This window comes from Hylobates moloch, unplaced genomic scaffold, assembly GCF_009828535.3.
Source record: "Hylobates moloch isolate HMO894 unplaced genomic scaffold, HMol_V3 SCAFFOLD_8, whole genome shotgun sequence".
NCBI lineage: Eukaryota > Metazoa > Chordata > Mammalia > Primates > Hylobatidae > Hylobates > Hylobates moloch.
The window spans coordinates 756,668-782,540 of NW_026652283.1; the positions used below are offsets into that span (position 1 = coordinate 756,668).

The window sequence follows — 25,873 nt, forward strand, 5'->3', positions numbered from 1 at the left end:
CAGAGCGAGACTCTGTCTCAAAAAAAAAAAAAAAAAAAAAAGAAAGATGTGATCTAGTGCATATTATTCTGAAACTTGAGTCTTTCACTTAATAGTTATGGCACCACATACATATTTACCTCCTTTTTTCCTACTGTTGCATGGTGTACCCCAAACTGGAAATACCGTAGTTTAACTATTTTCTTATTGATGAACATGCAGATCATTTGGATTTTTTGTTACAGATAAAGCCATAGTGAAAGGTTTTATGTTTTGTTTTTGGTTTTTAGAGACAGGGTCTTGCTCTGTCACTCAGATTGGAGTGCAGTGGCGTGATCACAGCTCACTGCAGCCTCGACCTCCTGGGCTCAAGTAATCCTCCCACCTCAACCTCCCAAGTAGCTAGGACTACAAGCACACACCACTGCACCTGGCTATAGTGAATATTCTTATAGATATTTTTTTCTTTTCTTTTTTTTTTTTTTTGAGACAGAGTCTTGCACTGTTGCCTAGGCTGGAGTGCAGTGGCGCGATCTTGGCTCATTGCAACCTGCACCTCCCGGTTCACGTGATCCTCCTGCCTTAGCCTCCTGAGTAGCTGAGGTTACAGGCACACACCACCACACCCAGCTAATTTTTTGTATTTTTAGTAGAGACGGGGTTTCACCATGTTGGCCAGACTGGTCTGGAACTCCTGACGTTGTGATCCACCCACCTTGGCCTCCCAAAGTGTTGGGATTACAGGCGTGAGCCACTGCACCCAGCCTCTTATAGATATTTCTTAGGAAACACGTGCAAGTATTTTTCCAAGGTAGGTACCAAAAAGAAAGAAAAAGACGATGCACATTGTACATTTTAATAATTGCTGACAAATTGCCCTCAAAAAAGGTTGTATTAATTTACTGTATCATTAACAGCACGTTTCCCCACATCCTTGCCAACACTTGATATTATGAATCCCTAAAAATTTTGCAAATTGCCATGATGGGGACACTAAAAAAAAAAAAAAATTTTTTTTTTTTTTTTTTTTGCTCAATTTAGACCAGGCGTGGTGGTTCACGCCTGCAATCCTAGCACGTTGGGAGGCTGAAATAGGAGAACTGCTTAAGTCCAGGGAGTTCGGACCAGCCAAGGTAACATAGTGAGACTTCATCTCTACAAAAAATTTAAAAATTAGCTGGACATGGTGGTGCACACCTGTGGTCCCAGCTACTCGGCAGGCTTGAGCCCAGAAGTATGAGGCTGCAGTGAGCTGTGATTGCACCACTGCACTCCAGCCTGGACAAAAGAGTGAGACTCTGTCTCAAAAAAAGATAATCTTTCAATTTTATGAGAGAAAATATTATATTTTAATCTGCATTTTGCTAGTTACTGACTTTCGGCATCTTTTTCATGTTTATTTTTGTTATTTGCATTTACTGCTTTATTTTATTTTATTTTATTTTTATTTTTATTTTATTTTATTTTATTTTTGAGACACAGTCTTGCTTTGTTACCCAGGCTGCAGTGCAGTGGTGCAATCTCGGCTCACTGCAACTTCTGCCTCCTGAGTTCAAGCGATTCTCGTGCCTCAGCCTCCCGGGTAGCTGGGACTATAGGTGCACACCACCATGCCCGGGCTAATTTTTGTATTTTTAGTAAAGACGGGGTTTCACCATGTTGCCCAGGCTGGTCTCGAGATCCTGACCTCAAGTGATCCTTCCACTTAGGCCTCCCAAAGTGCTGGGATTACAGGTGTAAGCCACCGTGGCATTTACTGCTTTGTAAATTATCTTTTCATATCCTCTTTTTCTATACAGTGGTTTGCCTTTTTCTCAGTGATTTAAGAGGTTTTTTTTCCCCCATATCTTTTGGATATTAATCTTTTGTTATACAGTCTCCAGAGTTTTTCTGGCAGTTTGTCACTTGTGTTTTGTTGAATAGATTATCAATTTTGATATTGTCAAATATTTTTCTTTGTGGCTCTTGGATTGTTCTTTGAAGCCCTTTAGTACCCTATGTTCTCCTATATTTAAAAAATTCTTTAGAGATATTTTTTAAAAGTTTAGTTCTTCAATCCATGTGGAAATTAATTTTGTGAACAGTCTGAAGTAAACACTGACTTCATTTAGTTTTCAAACGAATAACTAATTGTCCAAACACTGTTTATTATTTTGCCCTACTGACTTCAAATGCCATTTTCTATATGCAATTCCCATACATACATGAGATTGTTTCTGTACTCTCTCTTCTGTTCCATTGCCTATGCTTATCTCAATACCATAAAGATTTAATTTTATGGTTTTATAATATACTTTGATATAGGGAAAATCCCATCCCCTTTATTTCATTTATAATATAAAGTTCTTAAAAAACTATTCTTCATTGTTTAGCTGCCTGATTCTCACTTCCTACTTCCAGGTGACAGGTTTCCAGATGACAAAGAGGTAAAATAAAAATTACCCATAGGCAAGACAAAGGAGCATGGGAAAATGAGGGAAAGGAGACAAAAAAGAGAAATGCTCTTAAGATGGGACAATTTTCCCCCTACACTTCAAGAAGCAACTTTATGTATCAATATTTTGCCACATTCAAAGTAAGGTAGATTTTGTGTGTTCAGGATATTTCAGCCACTGTCTAAATCAAAGGTGTCTCTGACTTTCATTGCTAGCTAGTTACTAATGGCAGAAACCATGTAAACAAAAAAATGTGAATGGATGGGAATATAAAGAAACATGAATCAATCAATGTGAGAACAAGAACTAGAGAGAATAGAGACATGGTGAGACAGAATAACATACTCGTATTCTTCTTGTGGAACCAAATGTCAGGAAGTCAAACCTCTGAGCTTAGTGCATTCATTGTATCCTGGGTTGTTATCTCTGTTTACAGTCACTTGATGTTTTATGTGGAACATAGAGAGGTTGATTCTTTACTTGATAATTGAAGTGACAGACAAAGGAAAAGTACTATTAGGAATTACAGTAATGAGTAACAGAAAATATCATTTACCCAGAGGTAGGTTGGTAAGCATTACAAAGAACTGAGTGAGCTGGGATCAAGCCACTGTACTCCAGCCCAGGTGACACAGTGAGACTCTCTCAAAAAAAAAAAAAAACAACTGAGCAAAAAAAGTGTTTGTTAGTAAAATACACACACTAAATAACATAACCTTTAAATCTAATCATTGTACATAATAAGATTATATTCAACTTAAAATTGTATCTGTTTTCATTGTAAAGCTAACATTACACAAGTGGGAAAAGCTGTCTCCAAGGAAGTGTGGTTTTAAGTCAACAGTTAATTAAATTACTTACAATGAATTTAGTTGTTCCTGGTTGAAAAGACATGTTGATAGGGCATGGTGATTATCAAGGGACTTGTGCCCAGTGCAGTGTGGCCAAAGTTTCAGGGCTCAGTAAACAGGAACAGGCAATAAAATCCTTTAACAACCACTCACACAAAAATATCCTAATTTTTTCATGGTGCCAAAAGGGAACATTATGATTTACTGATCTTCTTTTAACTTGCCAATTTGTAATTAGCTGCCTTATGTTTAAAATCAGACTATTTTTCCTAGTGAAGCAACAATTGGGCAAGTTTTATTTTACTCAAAAGTACAATAAAAATGTATTTTACAGCCATTTCTTCCCTTGCTTACATTAGGTTTACGGTTAGAAAAACACTCTTAATTCCATTTACCATAATGAGATTATTTACCATTACCAATAGCAAACGAATCAAAGATACATTTTCTAAAGCAATGGAACACTAATATTTTAGTACTGTAGTTGTCCCTACTGAATTGGCATTTTAAAATGTTCATAACCTGTCAGCTTCATGAAACCTAACAATCATTGGTTTAAAACATTTTTGTAAACTTGAAAGTGTAGCTCGTGATAACAAAAAAAGAAAGAAAAGAAAAATAGCGTTAACTATCTTATGTATCAGATGAATTAACATGAACTGTAGGGCAAGACTTCTGTAGGTGGAGCTCATCCGATAACTGTGCTAAGGGACCTCCCGCCAAGTTCTTTGCTAGCTGCTCGCTCGCAGCGTGGTCCTCGGCCCGGACGCGCGCTTCCGAGCTGGTTCCGCAGCGGGCGCTGAAGAAAGACGGCCGCGTCCGGACGCTCTGATGCGGTTGCGCACGTCTTCAGCGCTTCCCGCTCTCCACCGGTTGGACTGAGGCTTTTAAACTGCCGTCTGCTCCCGAGTCCGGCTTCCTACTCCGTCTGGTGCCCCCTGGTGCTCATCCCCTCCACATCTTGAGTAGTTGCGAGGAGCACAGGGGTCCAGGCAGACAAGGATGCTTTCAAGAAAAACATTCCATGGCGGCAAGCCGCATGGATCCACATTTCCCGGGCCCAGAGCCTTGGTAGACATTGCATGTGGACATTCAGGAGCTCTAGAGAAAGAGGGGGTGTTGTTTCACGAAGCCACCAAGCAGAAGAAAGGTGGAAAATAAGTTTCAACCAACTACAAAGGCAGAAGTCAGCCCAGCCCCCAAGTGTGGTCAAAGACCCGTAGATCCGTAGACCTTATCTTTTCTTGAATCCACCGCTCCCCCAACCCGCCTTTTATTATTTTTCAGACAAAGCAAAGATAGAGTTCACTAGGATCCTCGATTTCAGTAAGGCAGCCCTTTTTGAGAGCCAGTCTCGGCCAGGAGCTGAGAATGTGGCCTTAATTGTTGAGGGGAGGAGGATGGAAGATAATCCTCCCTGTCTCCTCCAATCCATTTAATCAATATTAATTTCATGCACAATCTTCACAAAGTTTCTTTTCCCCTCCTCCGACTCAGAGCTCAGGCTCCGGTTATCCTGCTTTGCCCTTCCCTTCCACCCCCACAGCCCTGCAGGCACTCAACACTACTGCGGCTCTCTCCATTAAAGATGAACAACAGATCATTTTTCATTGCATGGCAACCCTAAGAGCTCTCTCGCTTAGCAGAGCATGATGGGAGTCTTTCCATCTCCCCCCACCCCCCGCTCGTTCCTCTTTTTTTTTTTTTTCCCCTCCTTTCCTTCTTCCACAATTAATCCCTAAATAATGATTTTCCTAAGCTCGCGCGGACTTCGGGATGGGGTTGAGCGACCCGTGATGACGCTCCCATCAGCCTTTCAGAAGGGACGGTTTCCAAAGAAAACTACGACTCCCACGAGGCGTCAGGCTGCAGCAACCGCAAGGCATCACGGAAGTCGTAGGCACTTTTCTTCTAGGTCCTGTTCATCCCCGCCAACCCGTAAACTATAAGTCCCAGGGTGCCTCGGGGCTAGCACGCCTGCGCAAAAGCCCCGGAGCGAGGCGGGGGGTGGGGCTGCCCCGGGCGGCGGGGGGCGGGATCCGAGCGGGCTGTGTGGAGGCTTCAGACTCCCGGCGCCATTTAGCGCAGAGAGTTTCCCGGGTGGACGCGGCTCCTCTCTCGGCCACTCCGCACCCCCGTCTTCGGTGACAGAAGGCGCCCGGTGGGGGTGACTGCTCTTTTCTCTCCCTATTCCCCCTCACCCAGTCCTCTAGGTCTCCTCTCCTCTTGCCTCAGAGAAGCAGCGGAGCTCGGGCCCCGCGGTGAGCGGCCCTCCCCTCCCCGCCGTTCCCTCCTCCGTCAGCCCCCGGCACCGGCCCGGGAGGAGACGGGTTTGCCAGGCCTGGGGCGGGCGGGGAGGCCTCGGGGAAGGGGGGGCCCGCTCCTCAGGCGCCGAGGCTCCGAGGCTCCGGCCCTTCGCCTCTGGGCGATGGGCGACCTGTGAGGCCGGTCCCCATCGCTGGGGGCGCGTGTGGGAGGAGGCGGCCGCCTGAGTGACCGGGAGCCGGGCCGCGGCCTTCCCTCGTCCGCCTCGGCCCCTCCCACTCCTCTGCCCCGGGGCTGCCACCGCCCGGGCGTCGGACCTGGTCCGGTGCCCGCGGTGCCGCCGCCCTCTGGGCCTAGCCCGCCCAGCTCGGCGAGCGGCGGCGGTGGGAGCCGCGTCGGCCTCATCCGCCTGGACTCGGTGCGGGCCCCTGGCCCTCCCCTCATGACTGCGGCGCCTCTGCTGCCACCGCCCGCCAGGCCGCCGCCCGCCGCAGAATGGATGCGGACCGTGCGGCGCTAACCCCCGTGGCTCCGCTCCCGAATCGCCCGCCTTCGAGCCCTCCTCGTGAGCCGCACAGCCTCGGTGCCTGCAGCCGCCGCAGCTGGGCCCAGCGGTCCGCCTCTCCCTCGTTGCGGCTTGTCAGTGCCGAGTGAGGCGTCGTCCGGGTCGGCGCGAACCCGCCCGGCCGCGGTGCCCTGCAGACCTCTGCGCGGGCGGCTCGGCCCTTCACGCCCTTTTCATTCACGAATCCGAGCCCGCTCGCCTCTCTCTAGCGAACCGACCATGTCTGGCGGCGCCGCAGAGAAGCAGAGCAGCACTCCCGGTTCCCTGTTCCTCTCGCCGCCGGCTCCTGCCCCCAAGAATGGCTCCAGCTCCGATTCCTCCGTGGGGGAGAAACTGGGAGCCGCGGCCGCCGACGCTGTGACCGGCAGGACCGAGGAGTACAGGCGCCGCCGCCACACTATGGACAAGGACAGCCGTGGGGCGGCCGCGACCACTACCACCACTGAGCACCGCTTCTTCCGCCGAAGTGTCATCTGCGACTCCAATGCCACTGCATTGGAGCTTCCCGGCCTTCCTCTTTCCCTCCCCCAGCCCAGCATCCCCGCGGCTGTCCCGCAGAGTGCTCCACCGGAGCCCCACCGGGAAGAGACCGTGACCGCCACCGCCGCTTCCCAGGTAGCCCAGCAGCCTCCAGCCGCTGCCGCCCCTGGGGAACAGGCCGTCGCGGGCCCTGCCCCCTCGACTGTCCCCAGCAGTACCAGCAAAGACCGCCCAGTGTCCCAGCCTAGCCTTGTGGGGAGCAAAGAGGAGCCGCCGCCAGCGAGAAGTGGCAGCGGCGGCGGCAGCGCCAAGGAGCCACAGGAGGAACGGAGCCAGCAGCAGGATGATATCGAAGAGCTGGAGACCAAGGCCGTGGGAATGTCTAACGATGGCCGCTTTCTCAAGTTTGACATCGAAATCGGCAGAGGCTCGTTTAAGACGGTCTACAAAGGTCTGGACACTGAAACCACTGTGGAAGTCGCCTGGTGTGAACTGCAGGTAAAGCCCCACCTACTTCTTTATTTGACAGTCCTTTGGATCCCAGATTTGGCTTGGCGAAGCCAGTTGATCGAGTTCACCCTTCACTTGGTATTCTCTGTTGGACTCCGAGTGGGAGGGGGAGGCCAACTTTTGAAAGGGGCTGAAATTAGGAGAATGTGGAGCATGTGCCTAGGTGTTGGGATAGGATAAGAATTATTGGTAGCCAGAGGGATTTGCTACCGGGCAGCGGTGGTGAAGGTCATCTTAGTACAAACGAATTGTCTCCTGGTTTAGTGTCTGGCAAGAAACCTGGAATGAGTGGAGAAGTTGAAAGTACAGATGCTTCTTCCTCTGTGCATTTCAGTCTCATCAAAGGCTCTGCAGTGATGAGCTGCGTCTGGGTGTAGAAGCGTGTTTCCATTCCTGAGATCAGGCTGTTCTTTTTAAATGAGAACGACCTTGTTGTACCTTTGGATGTATTTTGCTTGATGGTTACACAGACATTTAGTATAAAATAATTATAAAAAAAGACTCTTCTCTGCCCCTTTTGGATGTTTGATGTTGTTCTACCTAATGATGTTTAAGCCTTACGGTACCAGCATTGCTCTGACGTTGTTCATTAAACTAATGTCTTTCAGCCCATTCACTATACAGCGAATAGTACAGGAGCCTATGCAAAATTGTGTAAGTGCTTTGAGAGTTGTAATGTCATCATCATTGTTTTAATCTTATAAAATATCTTTAAGCTAAACTTTCCCAAGAGTCCGAAGGAGTCGCCATACTTCCTTTTTTAACCTCTAGTGGTGTAAATAATGGTGTGTCATTCTGGTTGACTAGTACATTCTAGATTTAAACAGCTGAGTTTGGGCTACTTGTTGCATGACTTACTGAAGCAGCTTGCTTAAATATTGCCCTGACTGGGCATAGGTGAACATAGGTTATTAGTAGGAGAAGGTTTATACTGAAGGAAAAAAGTCAACCGCATTATGCATACATAAAAAATGCCATTGTTGATAGTAATCTTGCCAAGAATATAGACCAGCCTGATACAGGATATGAAAATAACTGAATGATCTTGGAATTTATTTTATCCATGAACTAGTATGTTAACACGTAACCCTTTGAATATCAGGTTCCAAATAACTAAGGCCATATCAAATGTGAAATTAACACAGCATGTGGAAGTAAACTTAAAAACTAAGAAATTCTTTACAAACATAATCATTTCTTAACTTTTACAGTTAATGATGTAGAACTTCTAAGGTAGTGTGAAATTAAAACTACTCGTTAATTTTATAGTATTTCAGAATTGAAAAGGTGACGATCTTTAAAAAAAAAAAAAACCTCGTCAAACGAAAACTATTCATTTTGGTCAGTCATACTCAAAAAACTTAGTCCGGGCCAGGCGCAGTGGCTCACGCCTGTAATGCCAGCAGTTTGGGAGGCCAAGGCGGGTGGATCACGAGGTTAGGATTTCGAGACCAGCCTGACCAACATGGCGAAAACCCGACTCTACTAAAAATACAAAAATTAGCCGGGTATGGTGGCACGCGCCTGTACTTCCAACTACTCAGGAGGCTGAGGCAAGAGAATAGCTTGAACCAGGGAGTTGGAGGTTGCAGTGAGCGGAGATCGCACCATCCCACTGCAGCGTGGTGACAGAGCGAGACTCCGTCTCAAAAAAAAAAAAAAACAAAAAACCACAACAACAAAAAACATGTCTGATTCCTTTTGGTTTACAGGCAGAAATTTACAGGTAGACACATTTCTTTGTTGTACTATCGATGCCTGTTGATACTGATGCTGGAATTTTATTCTTCCATTATAGTTTTATATTTGAATAGGTGCTTTTTAACAATTTTTTTTCTGTAACCGGTTACCTTACTTTTTTAAGACTGGACCCAATTACTCGTTGAGCACTTTATGAATTAATTTTGTTTTAATTATTTCACTTCTGAGACTTCTCAGAATGTGATGTGTGTTTTCTCTTTATCACCTGGAATTTTCTGATACTTTATTATCTTGGAACTGATAATACAGTGAAAAAAAACTTAATTTGTCTAATGTCACGATAAAAACTTTGAGCTTCTCAGGTTTTCTTAGAACTTGTCTTTTTGGATTTTTAATTCTCTATCTAGGCATGGGCATTACCAAACTAAAGAAAATCTTATATCGCATATTATTTTTGAGCCATTTCAGGATTTGGCTGCAGAACTAGATGAATCCTAGCTTATTAAGTGGTACCTGGTTTAGAAGCTTCCATGTCATTTGTCTGTGCTTCTGTAATTTTTTGTTTTGATTTTGAAAAGATTATCCTATCTGAAAAATCCTTTATAGCAGTAGTTAGGCAGTATTTTTGTTTTTTTTGACCAGGACACTTGCACTACATGCCTAATAAAGTATTCAGTGGGTCAGTGTTTGAACTTTTATCTTTGGAGCCAAGTTAAAGGACAAGCCAAGGGATTACTAAAGCACTGGGAAGATAGAAACTTTTTTGCTAAATGTATCCTTTTAATGTACATATATTTCTGAAGCAAGACAGGAGGATATTGAGTTAAGTTGTTGAGTTAAAAATCTTAGTGTATTAAAACTGGGAGAAATCTTAGGTTATCCTGCCCAGCTGTTTATTTGACAAATAAGGAACCTGAAATCATAGAGCAGGTAAATAACCTGATTAGGTAGATGAAGAACAAAAGATAGTTAGGATCTAATAATTTGGGAGATGATAAAGCATTTGTAGTCCAGTAGATGGCTAATAAGTAATTTCAAATGAAGCAATATTGTTTTGGTGTGGAAGTGGCTGTTGGATTTCTGGAGAAACCCGGTCCTATACCCATGGCAAATTTCAGGCTTCTGTTTTGGGTATTGATTTTTATCACTTCAAATTGAGATATAAATAGGCTTTTGTGGATGGGTGAATATGGTATACAAATCAAGCTATTTTCTGTCAAGCTAATTTTTTAGAGTCATGTCATGCTATGCATTGCTCTTTAGTAAAACAAGCATCAATTCTTTTTTTTTTTTTTTTTAAAAAAAGAGACGGAGTCTTGCTCTATCTCCAGGCTAAAGTGCAGTGGTGCGATCTCAGCTGACTGCAACTTCCGCCTCCTGGATTCAAGCGATTCTCCTGCCTCAGCCTCCCAAGTAGCTGGGAGTACAGGCGCGCCCCACCACACCCAGCTAATTACAAGCATCGATTCTTAGTAAATAATACCTAGGTAATATTTTGATACCACAGGGTCTTCAGTAATTACCGAGATGTTTAAGATGCAGATTTCTTTAACTGGTTTTATTAGACAAGTAGTGCACCTTAATTTTAATATTTGGTTGTCTTGGTCAGAGTCTTGGGCTCTGTCTGCAGAGTTTACATTGCTTTTCTAGAAAGGGATCTTGTTTTTCAAAAAAGGTAGCATAATTTCCTTTAAGAAAACATTGATGCACCCGGGTGCAGTGGCTCACGCCTGTAATCCCAGCACTTTGGGAGGCCGAGGCGGGTGGATCACGCGGTCAGGAGTTCGAGAATAGCCTGGCCAACATGGCGAAACCCCATCTCTACTAAACATACAAAAATTAGCTGGGCATGGTCCACATGCCTGTAGTCCCAGCTACTCGAGAGGCTGAGGCAGGAGAATCGTTTGAACCCGGAAGGCGGAGGTTGCAGTGAGTCGAGATCGCGCCAATGCACTCCAGCCTGGGCGACAGGGTGAGACTCTGTCTCAAAAAAAAAAAAAAAGAAAAAGAAAGAAAACATTGATGCACAGATTTAAGAATGATTTATTTTAAGCACCTTCCCAAGTTGCCTCTGAAGAGTTCACATGATGCATTATATGTTGATGAGATTGTTTCCACATCTACCTGAAAAGAGAGGTCAAATCATATTTTTGTTGAAGCTCCAATATACTTAACTGCTTATTTTTCTCTGTCTTTTATTAAGACTGTGTGTCATGAGTATACGACATTAATACTTTGTGAATAGTTTAGCAGTGTTACAGAAATGGGATGTGGTTCTGTGATTAAGAAACCATCATTTATTTCTTTGCTATAGTTCTTAAAATATCTAATTGAACTGAATCTATTTGAATGTTGGTGATTTTTTCCCTCTTATCTTTTAAATTTGTGCCACATTCCTTATTTTTTAGGATGAGAATCAGCGTAACTTTCCGTCTCGGAATAGTTTTTGGAGTTTGTTCTTAAATCCTCAAAGTAACCGATTAGGAGTATTGGCAAAATTTTTTCTCTTACCTTTTTTCTGACCCATAGTAACACAGTCTGAGAAGTAATCAAAAAACCTGGAAAGAGGTTGTTTTTGTGTAAAACAAACTAGGAATCTGTTGTTGCTTGGTGACAATTCATTTCTTGACATTCAAATTTTGATGCAAGATCCTAGTCATTTAAAATTCATCTTATTCCACCAGCAGCTTATCAAAGAATTTCAAAAAAATAGTATATGTATGTAAATATAAATAAAATTCATCTTAGTTCATCCCTATGGAAACATTCAACTAAAACTGGGCTCTCATTTTCAGAAATCATCCTAAACCTGTTATTTGGGTTTTCTGGTAGTTTTTACATTTTTTTAGATAAAGCTGTAAAAGCAAGAGTAGCTTTACTCAAATATCATTTCTGAAAATATTTAGCATACTATGAAATAATTCATAATTACAGTTAGTACACCTTTGCTATACCAGTTCTTTAAATTATATTGATAATTTAAATTATATATTTAGTAACTTGCATTTTATTTGAGTTGTTTTTTTTTTTTTTTGTTTTTGAGACAGTCTCACTCTGTCTCCCAGGCTGGAGTACAGTGGCGCGATCTTGGCTCTCTGCAACCTCCACCTCCCGGGTTCCAGCAATTCTCCTGCTTCAGCCCCCTGAGTAGCTGGGATTACAGGCGAGCGCCACCATGCCCGGCTAATTTTTGTATTTTTAGTAGAGATGGGGTTTCACCATGTTGGCCAGGCTGGTCTTGAACACCTGACCTCGAGATCTGCCCGCCTCGGCCTCCCAAAGTGCTGGGATTACAGGCTTGAGCCACCATGCTCAGCCGTTTTGTTTTGTTTTAAAACCCGGTCTGCAGGAATAGGTGAGACTTAGTTAGCATGACCTCAGTTTATGTTTGAAGAGGCCATTTTTCGCCTTGTAACATAGTAGTTAAGAACTAGATTGCCTGGACTCAAATCAAGGCTCAGCTACATAATGGTGTCACCTTGAGCAAGTTTTGTGCTACAGTTTCCTGTATGTAAAATGGGTGTAAAAAAGAGTACCCATTTTATAGAGTTGTGCTGATTAAGTGAATGAACATACATAAAACATGTTGATAGGGCCTGCCACATAAATATTAACTGTGATGATGCAGCATCTTTTTTAGGTTGTCCTTTTGAGGGAATCTGTGAAGATTTTGTTTGTTTATGTTTATGCTTGAAAAATCATATAGCAAAACTTAACTACTATTATTGGAGGAGGAGGTAAGCAGGTATTGATCTTTATGTTACTGGTGCTTTTAAATTCCTTAGCTCTACCTGGCCTTTGCCTAACATTCTAATTTTGTGACCCATCACCCAAATGCCAACCTTTCTGAACTGCTGATTTTCAGAATCTGCTAAGATCCTTGTCTCATCTTCTTTGCATGTATCTGGAAAGCATATTTTCTTTTGGTGGATCTCACTTATAATTCTTACAGTATTTATTTATCATATTGAAATTGTTTATATACTTTGTCTAATCCATTAGTCTTTGGAAAGTTCACTATGGTGTAATAGAATACTATACAATGGAAAGGAGCACCAAGGCAGAACCCTTGAGTTCTAGATTACCCAATTTTCTGACCTTTGAGTAAGGAACTTAATCTATAATGCCCATTTATTAGCAATATGTCTTACTGATTTAGGATTGTTGAAGATCCACTGAAATACTATGTGAATGTACTTTGAAAAATGTTAAGTGTTATATAAAATATAACAAAAGATACTTAAATATTCATTTAGAAGGCTATAAATTGTCACCTGTTACAGATGGAATATATTAAACTTAGTTGGATTTTAGGAGCTTTTTGCTTTGTCAATTTAATTTCTCAAATCTTAAAAGGGGAGCTTTTCAGTTTGAAGAAATATTGTCAGAAGCTCTTAATATTTTGTTTGGAAGAGGATTATGCCTTTGACAGGTAGCAGACTTAATTTTATATGTAGTTTTTTTTTTATTGTTGTTGTTGTTGTTGTTGTGTTTTGATGGGGTGTCACTCTGTAGCCCAGGCTGGAGTGCAGTTGCGTGATCTTGGGATCTTGGCTCGCTGAAACCTCCATCTCCTGCGTTCAAGCGATTCTCCTGCCTCAGCCTCCAGAGTAGCTGGGATTACAGGCACCCACCACCATACCCGGCTATTTTTTTTTTTTTTTTTGTATTTTTAATAGAGACAGAGTTTCACCGTGTTGGACAGGCTGGTCTCAAACTCCTGACCTCAGGTGATCCACCTGCCTTGGCTTCTCAAAGTGCTGGGATTACAGGCATGAGCCGCCGTTCCTGGTCTATATGTAGTTTTTAAAAGATTGGTTATTTGTGATTTTTACGTAAGAGGAAAAGCATCAGTAAGCTTTGGTTTTGTGGCCAACTTAATTGATCATATAATAATATCTCCACCTTCATTTATATTCATTTAGATTTTTCAGGTGGGGTTTCATAAATAATTTACTTTTTAGTGTTGTGACTTGAATCTTGGCCTTGCCAAATTACCATATTAAATACATTATGCTAAATGAATGTGCCGAATGATTTTTTTAGAAGAGAGTCCTCAGATAAGCTGTTAGTCATAACAAGCAAATAATTTTCTCAGGAATGTAAGAATTCTTAAGAATTTTAACAGTTTGAATTTAAGAGTGTTTGGAAATTTGCTTGTTATAATCATCATACTCAGGTTAGTTAAGAAAAACCATTTTGTCATTCCTGTAGATACCTTTTGTGCAACTGAGGTTCAGCTTCTCAGAGACAATATTACTTTTGTCAGTATATACGTGGTAGATGGTCTAGTTAATCAAACACACACTAATGTATAAACCAAACAGTGAGAGATGAAATTAATTAGTGGATCAAATTATCAATGTGCACATTCTCTATTACTAGATAGAGATTAACAGATTTCTTGGGATAAGATCATTTTCATGGCTAAGAGTTTTGAGCTACATAACCTGATATATCTATCTTTATGTGGATAATCTCCTTACATGGACTGGTAGATTATTGTGGATTAAGGTAAATCGGGAAATGCAACAGATTTATCTCTTTAACATGCTAAAGAGTTACTAGATATCATTGTCATATTAAAATGTTCTTTGAACTCTCCATATTGCCCCTCTCACACACAGTCATCCCTCAGTATACATAGGAGATTGGTTCCATACAGCCCCCACCCCAGGGTACCAAAATTCACAAATGCACAAGTCTCTTAAATAAAATGGTGTATTTTCATATAACCTACAGTAGTATATCCTCCTGTATAGTTTATTTTTTTAATTTGATTTTTTTTTTTTTTTTTTGAGACTGAGTCTTGCTCTGTTGCTCAGGCTGGAGTGCAGTGGCGCAATCTCAGCTCACTGCTACCTCTGCCTCCTGGGTTCAAGCGATTGTTGTGCCTCAGCCTCCCGAGTAGCTGGGATTACAGGCACATGCTACCATGCCCGGCTAATTTTTGTATTTTTAGTAGAGATGGGGTTTTACCATGTTGGCCAGACTGGTCTCAAACTCCTGACCTCAAGTGATCCGTCTGCCTCTGCCTCCCAAAACGCTGGGATTGCAGGTGTGGCTCCTCACGTATAATTTAAGTCGTCGCTAAATTACTTATAATACCTAATACAATATAAGTGCTATGTAAATAGTTTTTATACTGTAGTGTTTTAAAATTCATGTTGTTTTTTATTATTGTGTTTTGTTATTGTTTTTCCCCCAATATTTTCATCTGCAGTTAGTTGAATCCATGGATGCAGAACTTGTGGATATGGAACCTGAGGATGTGGAGGGTGGACTGTTCTTATGTATAGAAAGTGGGGAGTAACTGAAGAGTTGAGTTTTAAACAGAGAAGTTAATTGGTTAGATTTGCATAGCAGTAATTGCCCAAGAATAGATTAAAGGCATACAGGGGGAAGTGTAGAGATTCCAGTAGTCCTCACTCTTCTTCTTAGGGGATAATAGTTATTTTTTTCTTCTGCTTTTCGTTTTTTTTTGAGACAGAGTTTCGCTCTTGTTGCCCTGCTGGAGTGCAATGGCGCGATCTCGGCTCACCGCAACATTTGCCTCCCAAGTTCAAGGGATTCTCCTGCCTCAGCCTCCCGAGTAGCTGGGATTACAGGAAGGCGCCACCATGCCCCACTAATTTTGTATTTTTAGTAGTGGTGGGGTTTCTCCGTGTTGGTCAGGCTGGTCTCCAACTCCCGATCTCAGCCGATCCGCCAGCCTCAGCCTCCCAAAGTGCTGGAATTACAAGCGTGAGCCACCACTCCTGGTCTGTATTTTTATCTTTTGGTTCTTTTTATTTTGAGGTTTGCGAGACCTCCCGTGGATACCTGAAGCTACAGGCACTACTGAACCCTATGCATACTTTGCTTTTTCCATCCCATAACCCATTAGACTAAGTGACTAAAGGACGAGATGGGTGGGTGGCATTAACAGTGTGAATATGCTGAACAAAGGGATGACATGTCCCATTCGAGATTTCATTACGCTACTCAGAATGGCACAGAATTTAAAAGTCATGAATTGTTGGCTAGGCGTGGTGGCTCATGCTTGTAATCCCAACACTTTGGGAGACCGAGGTTAGTGGATAACCTGAGGTCAGACGTTGGAGACCAGCCTAGTCAACATGGTGAAACCCTGTCTCTACTAAAAATACAAAAAAAACTAGCTGGGCTTGGTGGTGCATGCCTGTAATCCCAGCTACTTGGGAGGTTGAGGCAGGAGAATCACTTGAACACGGGAGGTGGAGGTTGCAGTGAGCCAAGATTGTGCCATTGCACTCCAGCCTGGGCGACAAGAGGGAAACTCCATCTCAAAAAAAAAAAAAAAAGTTATGAATTGTTTATTTCTGGAATTTTCCATTTAATATTTTTGGACGGTGGGAAGTGAAGCCTCAAGTAAGGGAGGGCTACTCTAGTTAGGATATAAGTGTGAGATTTTTAGGACCTAAACTAGGGAGATAATAGAAGGAATAGAACATTTAAATATTTAGGAGATAAAATATTTAGGGTTTAGTGGATAATTTAGTGATTAATTGGTGTTTGGAGGAAAAATGAAGCATGGATAAGAGGTTAGGGGATGATAGTGCTGTCAACTGAGAGAGAAAAATCAAAGGATTTTGTTTTTTAGATGGGAGGAGGTATGGAGATGTATTCAATTGGACATACTGAGTTTGAGATTCTTGTGAAATCTCCCGGAAGAAGTTCAATAGGCAGTTGGATATATTACTGAAACTTGAAGACTAGGTCTGCGATGAAGATAAAAGCTGATGATTCCCAAAAATGTCTGTATTAGTTGTAGCTGAAATAATGGAAGTAAATGAGATAAGCTAGGGAGAGGATATGAAGAGATAGAAAAATTAGAGAGGGGGAGAGGGAAGAATAATGGTCCTTAGGCAAAATAGTAACAATTACCAAGGGAATAAAATTTCAAGAAAATAATACATCAGAGAAGTTCTATTTTCATAGTAGTAATTGTGGAGATGAATTTAACAAGTAGTAGTAAAGAAATGTAGTAGTTAGGCTGTTGAAATTGTTGCACTTGGCTATTAAGAAATCATTAACACAGCACGGTGGCTCACGCCTGTAATCCCAGCACTTTGGGAGGCTGAAGTGGGCAGATCACCTGAGGTCAGGAGTTGGAGACCAGCCTGACCAACATGGAGAAACCCCATCTTTACTGAAAATACAAAAATTAGCTGGGCCTGGTGGCACATGCCTATAATCCTAACTACTCGGCAGTCTGAGGCAGAAGAATCGCTTGAACCCGGGAGGTGGAGGTTGTGGTGAGCCGAGATTGCGGCATTGCACTCCAGCCTGGGCAACGAGCGAAACTCCGTCTCAAAAAAAAAAAAGAAAACATTAACATTCACACTGAGAAACAGCCCTGACAAAAAGAAATTTTTTAAAAAGTCATTAACAATTAAATTTAAAGTTGCCTCAGTAAGGGGGAGGTTGAATAAGAGAGAAGCACATAAATACATGTAAGTCATTGGTAATGCCCTAGATTTCTGCACTGTTCACTATCTAATACAGTATCCACCAGCCTCATGTGGCTATTTTGCTCTTGCCACCCAGGCTGGAGTGCAGTGGTGTGATCTTGGCTCACTGTAACCTCTGCCTCCCAGGTTCAAGCAATTCTGCCTCAGCCTCCTGAGTAGCTGGGGTTACAGGCACGTGCCACCACGCCCAGCTAATTTTGTATTTTTAGTAGAAACGGGGTTTTGCCATGTTGGCCGGGCTGGTCTGGAACTCCTCAGGTGATCCACCCATCTCAGTCTTCCAAAGTGCTGGGAGTACAGGTGTGAGCCACCGCGTCCAGCCTTTATGTGGCTATTTAAATTTAAATGAATTGAAATATTTAAAACTTCATTTTCTTGTACTAGCCACATTTCAAGTGCTCAGTGACAACGTGTGGCTACAATATTGGATTGCACAGATAAAGAACATTTTCAGGCTGGGCATGGTGGCTTATACCTGTAATCTCAACAGTTTGGAAGGCTGAGGCAGGAGGATTGCTTGAGCCCAGGAGTTCAAGACCAGCCTGGGCAACATAGCAAGACCCTGTCTACAAAAAATTAAAAAATTAACTGGGCCTGGTGGTGTGCATCTGTAGCCCCAGCTACTTTAAGAGACTGAACTGGGTGGATTGCTTGAACTGGGGAGGTCAGGGCTGCACTGAGGCTTGATCATGCCACTTGCACTTTAGCCTGGGTGACAGAGCTATGACCCTGTCTCAAAAACAATTTTTTTTTAATCATTGCAGAAAATTCTTTTGGAATGTGCTGTATCTAGATCTTGGGTCAAGTTGTGCTTTTTAAAAATATAACGATATCAGGACTGTGCACGGTGGCTCATACTTCTAATCTCAGCACTTTTGGGAGGCCAAGGTGAGAGCATTGCTTGAGGCCAGGAGTTTAAGACTAGCCTGGGTAATGTAGCAAGATCTGGGTCTCCAAAAAATTTTAAAAATAAAAATAATAACTTTATCCAAAAAGTTCAACTTTAACCAAAAAGTTCATCCTTTCAAAGTACATAGAGTGTTGTTTTTAGAACTGAAGTTACACATTTAAATATGTATACTCTATTAATAAAATATAGTTATTTTTTGGGAAACTGTACAAAGGAGGTTACCACAAACATACATGCAGAATTAATAAAGGTTAACAATATGTCATAGTTACTTGAAATATTTGGTGACCTTACAGTTTCAGAAGGGAAAATTTGCAGTGGGTTTAATGAGTGGATGAGAGGAAGTTTAGAAAGTAGAGACAATAAGTATAGGCTGGGGTGACATATTGGGTACAATGTTCACTATTTTGGGTGATAAGGTGATAAGGTTAGGTAACTAGGAACCCTAACCTCACCATTATGCAGTATATCCATGTAACAAACTTGCACGTGTACCGCCTGAATCCATAATAAAATATATGTATGTAAATAAAAATTAAAAAATAAAACCATGAACAAAATAAGTGTAGGCTGTTTCTTCTGATAATTTTAAATGAATAAGTTCAGGGAAGGTTGGGTAAGTAGAAAGCATGATCAAGGATGAGATGGATACATGAGCTGGAAAAGGTCTTTAAAAATTGAAGCATTGAACTGTCGTGTTTTGTCTGCTTTGGTATCTATCATAAGTCTGTTCCAAGCCAATTACTGCTTTAGCAGTAATTGATTACTCTTTTTTTTTTTTTTTTTTTTTGAGACAGTCTCGCTCTGTCACCCAGGCTGGAGTTCAGTGGCACCATCTCTGCTCACTGCAACCACCGCCTCCTGGGTTCAAGTGATTCTCATGCCTCAGCCTCCCAAATTGCTGGGATTACAGGGGCATACCACCACAACCGGCTAGTTTTTGTATTTTTAGTAGAGACAGGTTTTGCCATGTGGGCCAGGCTGGTCTCAAACTCCTGACTGACCTCAAGTGATCTTCCCATCTCAGCCTCCCAAAGTGCTGGGATTATAGGTGTGAGCCACCATGCCTGGCCCCTTCTGTGTCCTTGTTATTAACATGTCCCTATCATTTTTTGATGACATCCTTACTTTCTGTACAAGATGTTCTCAGTTCATTTTATTATTTCCCCACCCCAGTCCTGCAGCAGCGATTTCTCCGAGAGCCCTGGTTCTTTTTGTTGTAGAAAGGTATTCAGAAAAATCTGGGTGCCAGGTGTGCTCGGCTACTGGGCCTGTTTTCGGTGAAGAATTAGTGTCTTAGTTCATTTGCACTACTATAACATATATATAAAGAACAGAAGTTTATTTCCTCGCAGTTCTGTAGGCCTAGAAGTCCAAGCAAGACAAAGGCATCTGTTGAGGTCTTTCTTGCCACATGCTCACATGGCAGAGGGCCTGAGGGCAAGAGAGTGTGAACCCACTCTCAAAAGCCCTTTTTATAGCTGCATTAATTCATTCATGGAGGCAGAGCCCCACTTCCCAAAACACTGTTACATTGCATAAGTTTCTTTCTTTTTTTTTTTTTTTTTTTTTTGAGACGGAGTTTCACTCTTGTTGCCCAGGCTGGGGTGCAATGGCGTGATCTCAGCTCACTGCAACCTCCGCCTCCCAGGTTCAAGCGATTCTCCTGCCTCAGCCTCCCCGAGTAGCTGGGATTACAGGCATGCGCCACCACGCCTGGCTAATTTTTTATTTTTAGTAGAGACAGGGTTTCTCCATGTTGGTCAGGCTGGTCTCAAACTCCTGACCTCAGGTGATCCACCTGCCTCGGCCTCCCAAAGTGCTGGGATTATAGGCGTGAGCCACTGCGCCCGGCCAGGGATTAAATTTCTGACACATGAATTTGGTGGGGAGGAAGCATTTAGACCATAGCAGTTAGGAAATATTTATAAGAAAGCATGTGTGTTTTGGATTTTGAAAATTTAGTATGAAAAAGAAAAACGTTTTCAAAAAATTGGATTACATATTGAAATGATGATGTTTAGATATATTTGTTAAATATATTAATCTGTTTCTTTTTACATTTTCAATGTGACTACTAGAAAATTAAATTGCATTTAGCTCACGTTATGTTTCTGTTGACCATCGCTAATTTAGACTATTCTATTAAAATGCTGTGAAAGTTGATGCTACAGCAAGTTTACTACTTCCTTTTAAAAAATATCTTAACACCTTCCTTTTTGTGGTTTCTTGCACTAGCATCCTTTACAGGCCATAATTCTTTGCTGTTGCTGAACACAGAAATTTGGGGTTTTAAACTCTTAGTGGTTTGTGATGCTTTTAATACCAGATTGTTAAGAAAATTGGAATCCTCATCCTTTAAAATATTATCTTTTGTTATTTGCCAGCATGTCCAGTCATCAGAAATGGCATTTGTTTATGGCTTTGTTCTTTGAGTACTTTAGTTGTTGTTGAGAGAATATTAGAAGTGTTTACTGTAAATATCTTGAAATATTTGGGAAATATTTTGATTTATTTCAGATAAACTGCTGGTGTATGTTTGGAATACATTAAATGCATAAACTTACTGCCTTTTTTTTTTTTTGAGACAGAGTCTCGCTGTCGCCCAGGCTGGAGTGCAGTGGCGCGATCTCGGCTCACTGCAACCTCCGCCTCCTGGGTTCAAGCGACTATCCTGCCTCTGCCTCCTGAGTAGCTGGGACTACAGGCACCCGCCACCACGCCCGGCCAATTTTTTGTATTTTTGGTAGAGATGGGGTTTCACCGTGTTAGCCAGGATGGTCTCCATCTCCTGACTTCGTGATCCGCCCACCTCTGCCTCCCAAAGTGCTGGGATGACAGGTGTGAGCCACTGTGCCCGGTGCTTTATATTCTTTAGTAATTTCTGGCCATTGTGGCTCCTTAAGCTTGTTGATTAATTTAGTGTCCATATTCATATCTTAATGATACTGAGAAATGGGTTAAATTGGTTTTTGGTGTCTGTCGCTTGCTTATGAAAGATAAACTGTAGTTCAGCTATTCATTAGCATTGAGTTTTTCTAGAATAGTTAAATTTTTTTGTTTGTTTTTGAGACAGGGTCTTATTCTGACCCCTGGGTTCAAGTGATTCTCCCGACTCAGCCTCCTGAGTAGCTGGGATTACAGGACTACGCCACCACATCTAGCTAATTTTTGTATTTTTAGTAGAGACGGGATTTCACCATATTGGCCCGGTTGATCACCTCAGGTGATCTGCCCTCCTCGGCCTCCCAAAGTGTTGGGATTACAGGTGTGAGCCACTGCACCCAGCCTTAACTGCTTTATTTTAATAAAATTGTAATATATTTGAGATGGCAAGACCATTCTCTTCAGACTGTTAATGGTAATTTTTAAATTTTTTTTTTTTATTTTTAGACTGGGTTACACACTGTCACCTAGGCTGGTCTTGAACTCCTAGCTTCAAGCAATCCTCCTGTTTCAGCCTCCCAAAGTGTTGAGATTACAGGCTTGAGAAACCCTCTTAATGACTACAGAAGCTTACTTCCTTTTTGCATAAGGGCCTTTGATAGTCATTGTTTATGGCTACAAACTAATTTGATTTTGACTAAATTATCTGAGTTATAAACTTCATTTATTTCCACCTTAGTTATTGTAACCATCCTTAAATCATACACAAAAAAGATGCCTTAAAAAATTAGTAAAACACTCTCATTATAAAAATTAGGAAATTAGAGGAGGAAAAAGGAAATAAAAAATCACCTGCAGTCGGTATCTTTATCCAGAGATAAGCATTGTTACTGTGTATGACACACTGGTTTCTGTGTGTTTGAACTCTGTTTTTATAGTTATCATTATATTGTATGGTTGTACAGTTTGCCTGTTTTACCACATAGCAAAAGCATTTTCCCATTTAAGAATTTGAGGTTTTTAGATTAAAAAGCAGCAAAATATTTGTACACAGTAATCATAATTGGGGTGTGTGTGTGTATGTATGTATGTATGTGTGTGTGTATGTATGTATAGGGGTGTGTGTATGTGTATGTATCTGTGTGCCACCATACAGCAACGTAATTATGTGTATACATACACATGGTTATGCTGCTGTATGGTGGCATTAATTTGCCTGATTTACCTTATAGAAAAACCATTTCCCACATTAAAATTTTGAAGTTATATATTAAAAAACACTTGAATTCTTGAGTATATATATTTTTTTAATTCTCAGTAAGAGAATATTAGAATGTTTGTCCCACAGATGCAAACATTTAGTTAGAACTAAATCTAGTAAATTGATCATTAATACATTTGATCACCCTGAACAGAAGTTTAGAAGTCATGGTTGATATATTACAAAGCTAAATTATTTTTTTCACTTCCAGTCTTTGTTCAGAGATTTGCAAGAAAGTCCATTCACTGCTTCACATATAATTTGGGGTATTATCAGTAGTTTGTTTTTAGAATAGTGGTACTGTGTGGTTCAGAAATTTGTAAAAGCCAAGTGTTAGGGGCTTTAATAACAGTACATTGAAAGTTCTTTGAGGAACCGGGCACGGTGGCTCACACCTGTAATCCAGCACTTTGGGAGGCCAAGGCGGGCAGATCACCTGAGGTCAGGAGTTTGAGACCAGCCTGACCAACATGGAGAAACCCTGTCTCTACTAAGAATACAAAATTAGCTGGGTGTGGTGGCACATGCCTGTTATCCCAGCTACTTGGGAGGCTGAGGCAGGAGAATTGCTTGAACCCGGGAGGCAGAGGTTGCGGTGAGCCGAGATCGCGCCATTGCATTTCAGCCTGGGCAATAAGAGCAAAACTCTATCTCAAAAAAAAAAAAAAATAAAGTTATTTGAAGAAGTTTAGTTTCGTATATTGACTAAGCTATAGGGGGAAAAGCCTTAGTGTGCCTTTTCCACTTCCTACCCACTCAAGATAACCTAAGTTGGCTTCCTTTATTTAAACTGTTAAATCTACTCTAGAGTATACCAAAGATATTTTGAAAATATAGGAAATTCTTAATGCATTTAAAAGGAACTACTTCCCAATCAGTTTTTTTCCCATCATAGAAGTAATGTATGCTCAGAGATATCTTAGAAAACAAGGAAAAATAAAAACCAAAATAATCCCACTGAAGTTTCATCACTAAAAGACAATGTCGATATATCATTTAGAATGTTTGCCTGTTCCTCCCTCTCATGATGGATTTTAATATTTATTCACCAAATGTTTATTGTACTCCTATGTGCTTGAGGCAGTCTCAGGTAGCAAATAGAGAAAAAAATTCTGCCCTCGTGAAACTTATGTTTTAGTGGTATCATAGATGTATGTTTGCAATTTTATATCTTGAAAATTTTATAATTCAGTGTAACATAAGAATTAGTATAAATATTTTTAATAGCTGCTTGACAGTTCCTTATGTGCATATACCATAATTTCCTTCATTTCCCTGCAGTGTTAAGTATGTTATTTTTTCTGTTGTAAATATAGTGGGCGAGGGTCTTACTCCACAAGGTTGTAACCATGAAATAATATTTCTGTTTTATGAAAACTAAATTTAATCTGTGTTGTATCCTTATAATTGAGTTGGCCATTATTTCCCTGCACAAATCCCCTCCCTCTAATCCTTGGTGAGCTTCGTACATTCCAGAACTTTATCAGGAAAGGGCTTTCCTCCAGTCTTTCACCTACACTGCTTGTCATTGACATGCCCATTTATGTTAGTCTGGAAGGTTTCTTTAAGGCCTTGTTACAGAGAATATTGGGTAATAGGATCTTTGCATAATTTTCCAAAGGAAAGTTTTTACTATTATTTTCTCTCCCTTCTCCCTGCAGCTCACAAGGAGGGTGAGTGTATTGATTTTGTCTGGATGAATCCTCTAATCCCTTCCTTTCCTCCAGCATGTACCTCTCCAGCTCCATTCTCATCCCCTCCCTCTTGAGTATAATCCAGCCAAACTCCTTCCTTTTCTCAGACAGAAGCCAGCTGATCTTTCTCTGTCTTCTAATTGCTGGTTCTAAAATAACAGTCTTGAGGCTAGAGGCCCACAAGGGCTTGGAATAGGAGAAGGGAATTTACCTACTTAGCCTTGTGAACAAAAACACTGATCAATACCTCAGATTTCACTGTTTAGAACTATTTTCTTAGGATTAAATTTCAGAAATGGAATTACTGGTTCTAAGGGCATGAACATTTAAATACTTTCTATTCATTGTAAGATTGTTTTCCAGAAGAGTTATATAGATTTTCAGTGACCCAAGTGAGAGTTCTTATTTTACTAACGCCATTTATCAGTACTATTAAATATTTCATAAACTATAGTTTATGTCTGCAGAACTTTCCCCCATATGCTTTGATAATAATAACTAATTGTATTTCCTCTTTTGTCTTTTGTTATATTTTTGCCTTCAGGTGCTTTTCTCCCCTAACCAGTTTTTGTAAGTTCCTTATATCAGAATGAATCCTTTTATATTTTCTGCAAATATTTTTCAATGCCGAGAATTTAATGTCAATAGTATAGCATTGTTTATACCATCAAATTGGTTAGTCATCTTAATTGTTTTTCTTTTTTTCATTTAAGTATAGTGAATCTTTGAACTTGATAGGTGAATTTCTAATTTTTTATCTTCTTGATATTGGTGTTTCAAATAGATTTATCTTTATGGATATATTTATGTTATAGTATTAAAATCTAAAATTGAACTTAGTATACAAAAAATAGATTTTTAAAATGTTTATACTAGCTCCTTATCAATGTTTAAAATTTTACTTTTGCAGTTACAAAAATGGTTATTCCCTTATTTCTGTATTTACGAGTAGAGAGTAAATTAAGACATTACTGAATACAATGAGATAAATAGCTTATCAAGTAATAGTCTTTCTTGTAACACAAATGAGTTCTTAGATCCGTTGTCTTTAAATTTGTCTTGTTATGGCAAGTTGTGTTTTCAGTGGCAGCTTTTTTTAGGGCCTAATGTAAAGTTTGATCAGAAGTTTGACGTGTAATCCCAGCACTTTGGGAGGCCAAGGCCAGAGGATCACTTAAGGCCAAGAATTTGAGACCAGCCTGAGCAACATCGCAAGACCTCATCTCTGCAAAAAAATTAACATATTAGCTGAGTGAGGTGGTACATGCCGGGAGTCCTAGCTATAGTTCAAGGCTGCAGTGAGCTATGGTCGTGCCACTCTACTCTAGCCTGGGCAATAATAGAGCAACACCTTGTCTCAAAAAAAAAAGTTTGAACTGTGTATGTTTGAAGGACTTGTGTTCTCAAAATGATGAGAAAAGAGTGGCGATTTGATACTATTTATGAACCAGACACTGTGTTTTATATATATTCTCATTTATTCTTGTGTCATATATTCTTATATCACCTGAATGAGGTATCAGTCCCATTTTACAGGGTGAAGACTGAAATGAAGTAATTTGCCAAGCTTGCGTTCAACATAGCAGTGGGAGTGGAGCCTAGATCATTCTTGTTTGTTTGTTTTTCATTTTTGTTTTAAAAGCCGAGCATGCTTCTCTTCAAACTTTATGATTACCTTGTAGTGCACGTTAAAACTAATAGCTCAGGTTATCTGTGACCCCAAAGACAATAAAGACAGGATCTCATTCTGTGGCCCAGACTGGAGTGAAGTGGCAGGATCATGGCTTACTGCAGCTTTGAACTCCTGGGCTAAAGCAGTCCTTTCCCTTTAGCCTCCCGAGTAG

At 41.1% G+C, this 25,873-nt stretch overlaps 1 protein-coding gene across 19 annotated transcripts in view; it reads left to right on the forward strand.

Annotated features, from left to right (window-relative positions):
- Nucleotides 1–5,319: 5,319 nt before the first annotated feature.
- The window catches only part of WNK1 (WNK lysine deficient protein kinase 1), a 158,422-nt gene continuing 137,868 nt past the window's right edge, over nucleotides 5,320–25,873 (forward strand). For 13 of the 19 annotated variants that reach the window (XM_058443353.1, XM_058443354.1, XM_058443352.1 and 10 more), the window contains exon 1: nucleotides 5,322–7,073. In XM_058443353.1, the coding sequence (XP_058299336.1) occupies nucleotides 6,315–7,073 (759 nt within the window). In that variant the 5' untranslated portion in view covers nucleotides 5,322–6,314. Of the gene's footprint in view, nucleotides 7,074–25,873 lie in introns of all 19 variants that reach the window. The other 6 variants (XM_032159257.2, XM_058443361.1, XM_032159264.2 and 3 more) reach the window with 3 other exon arrangements.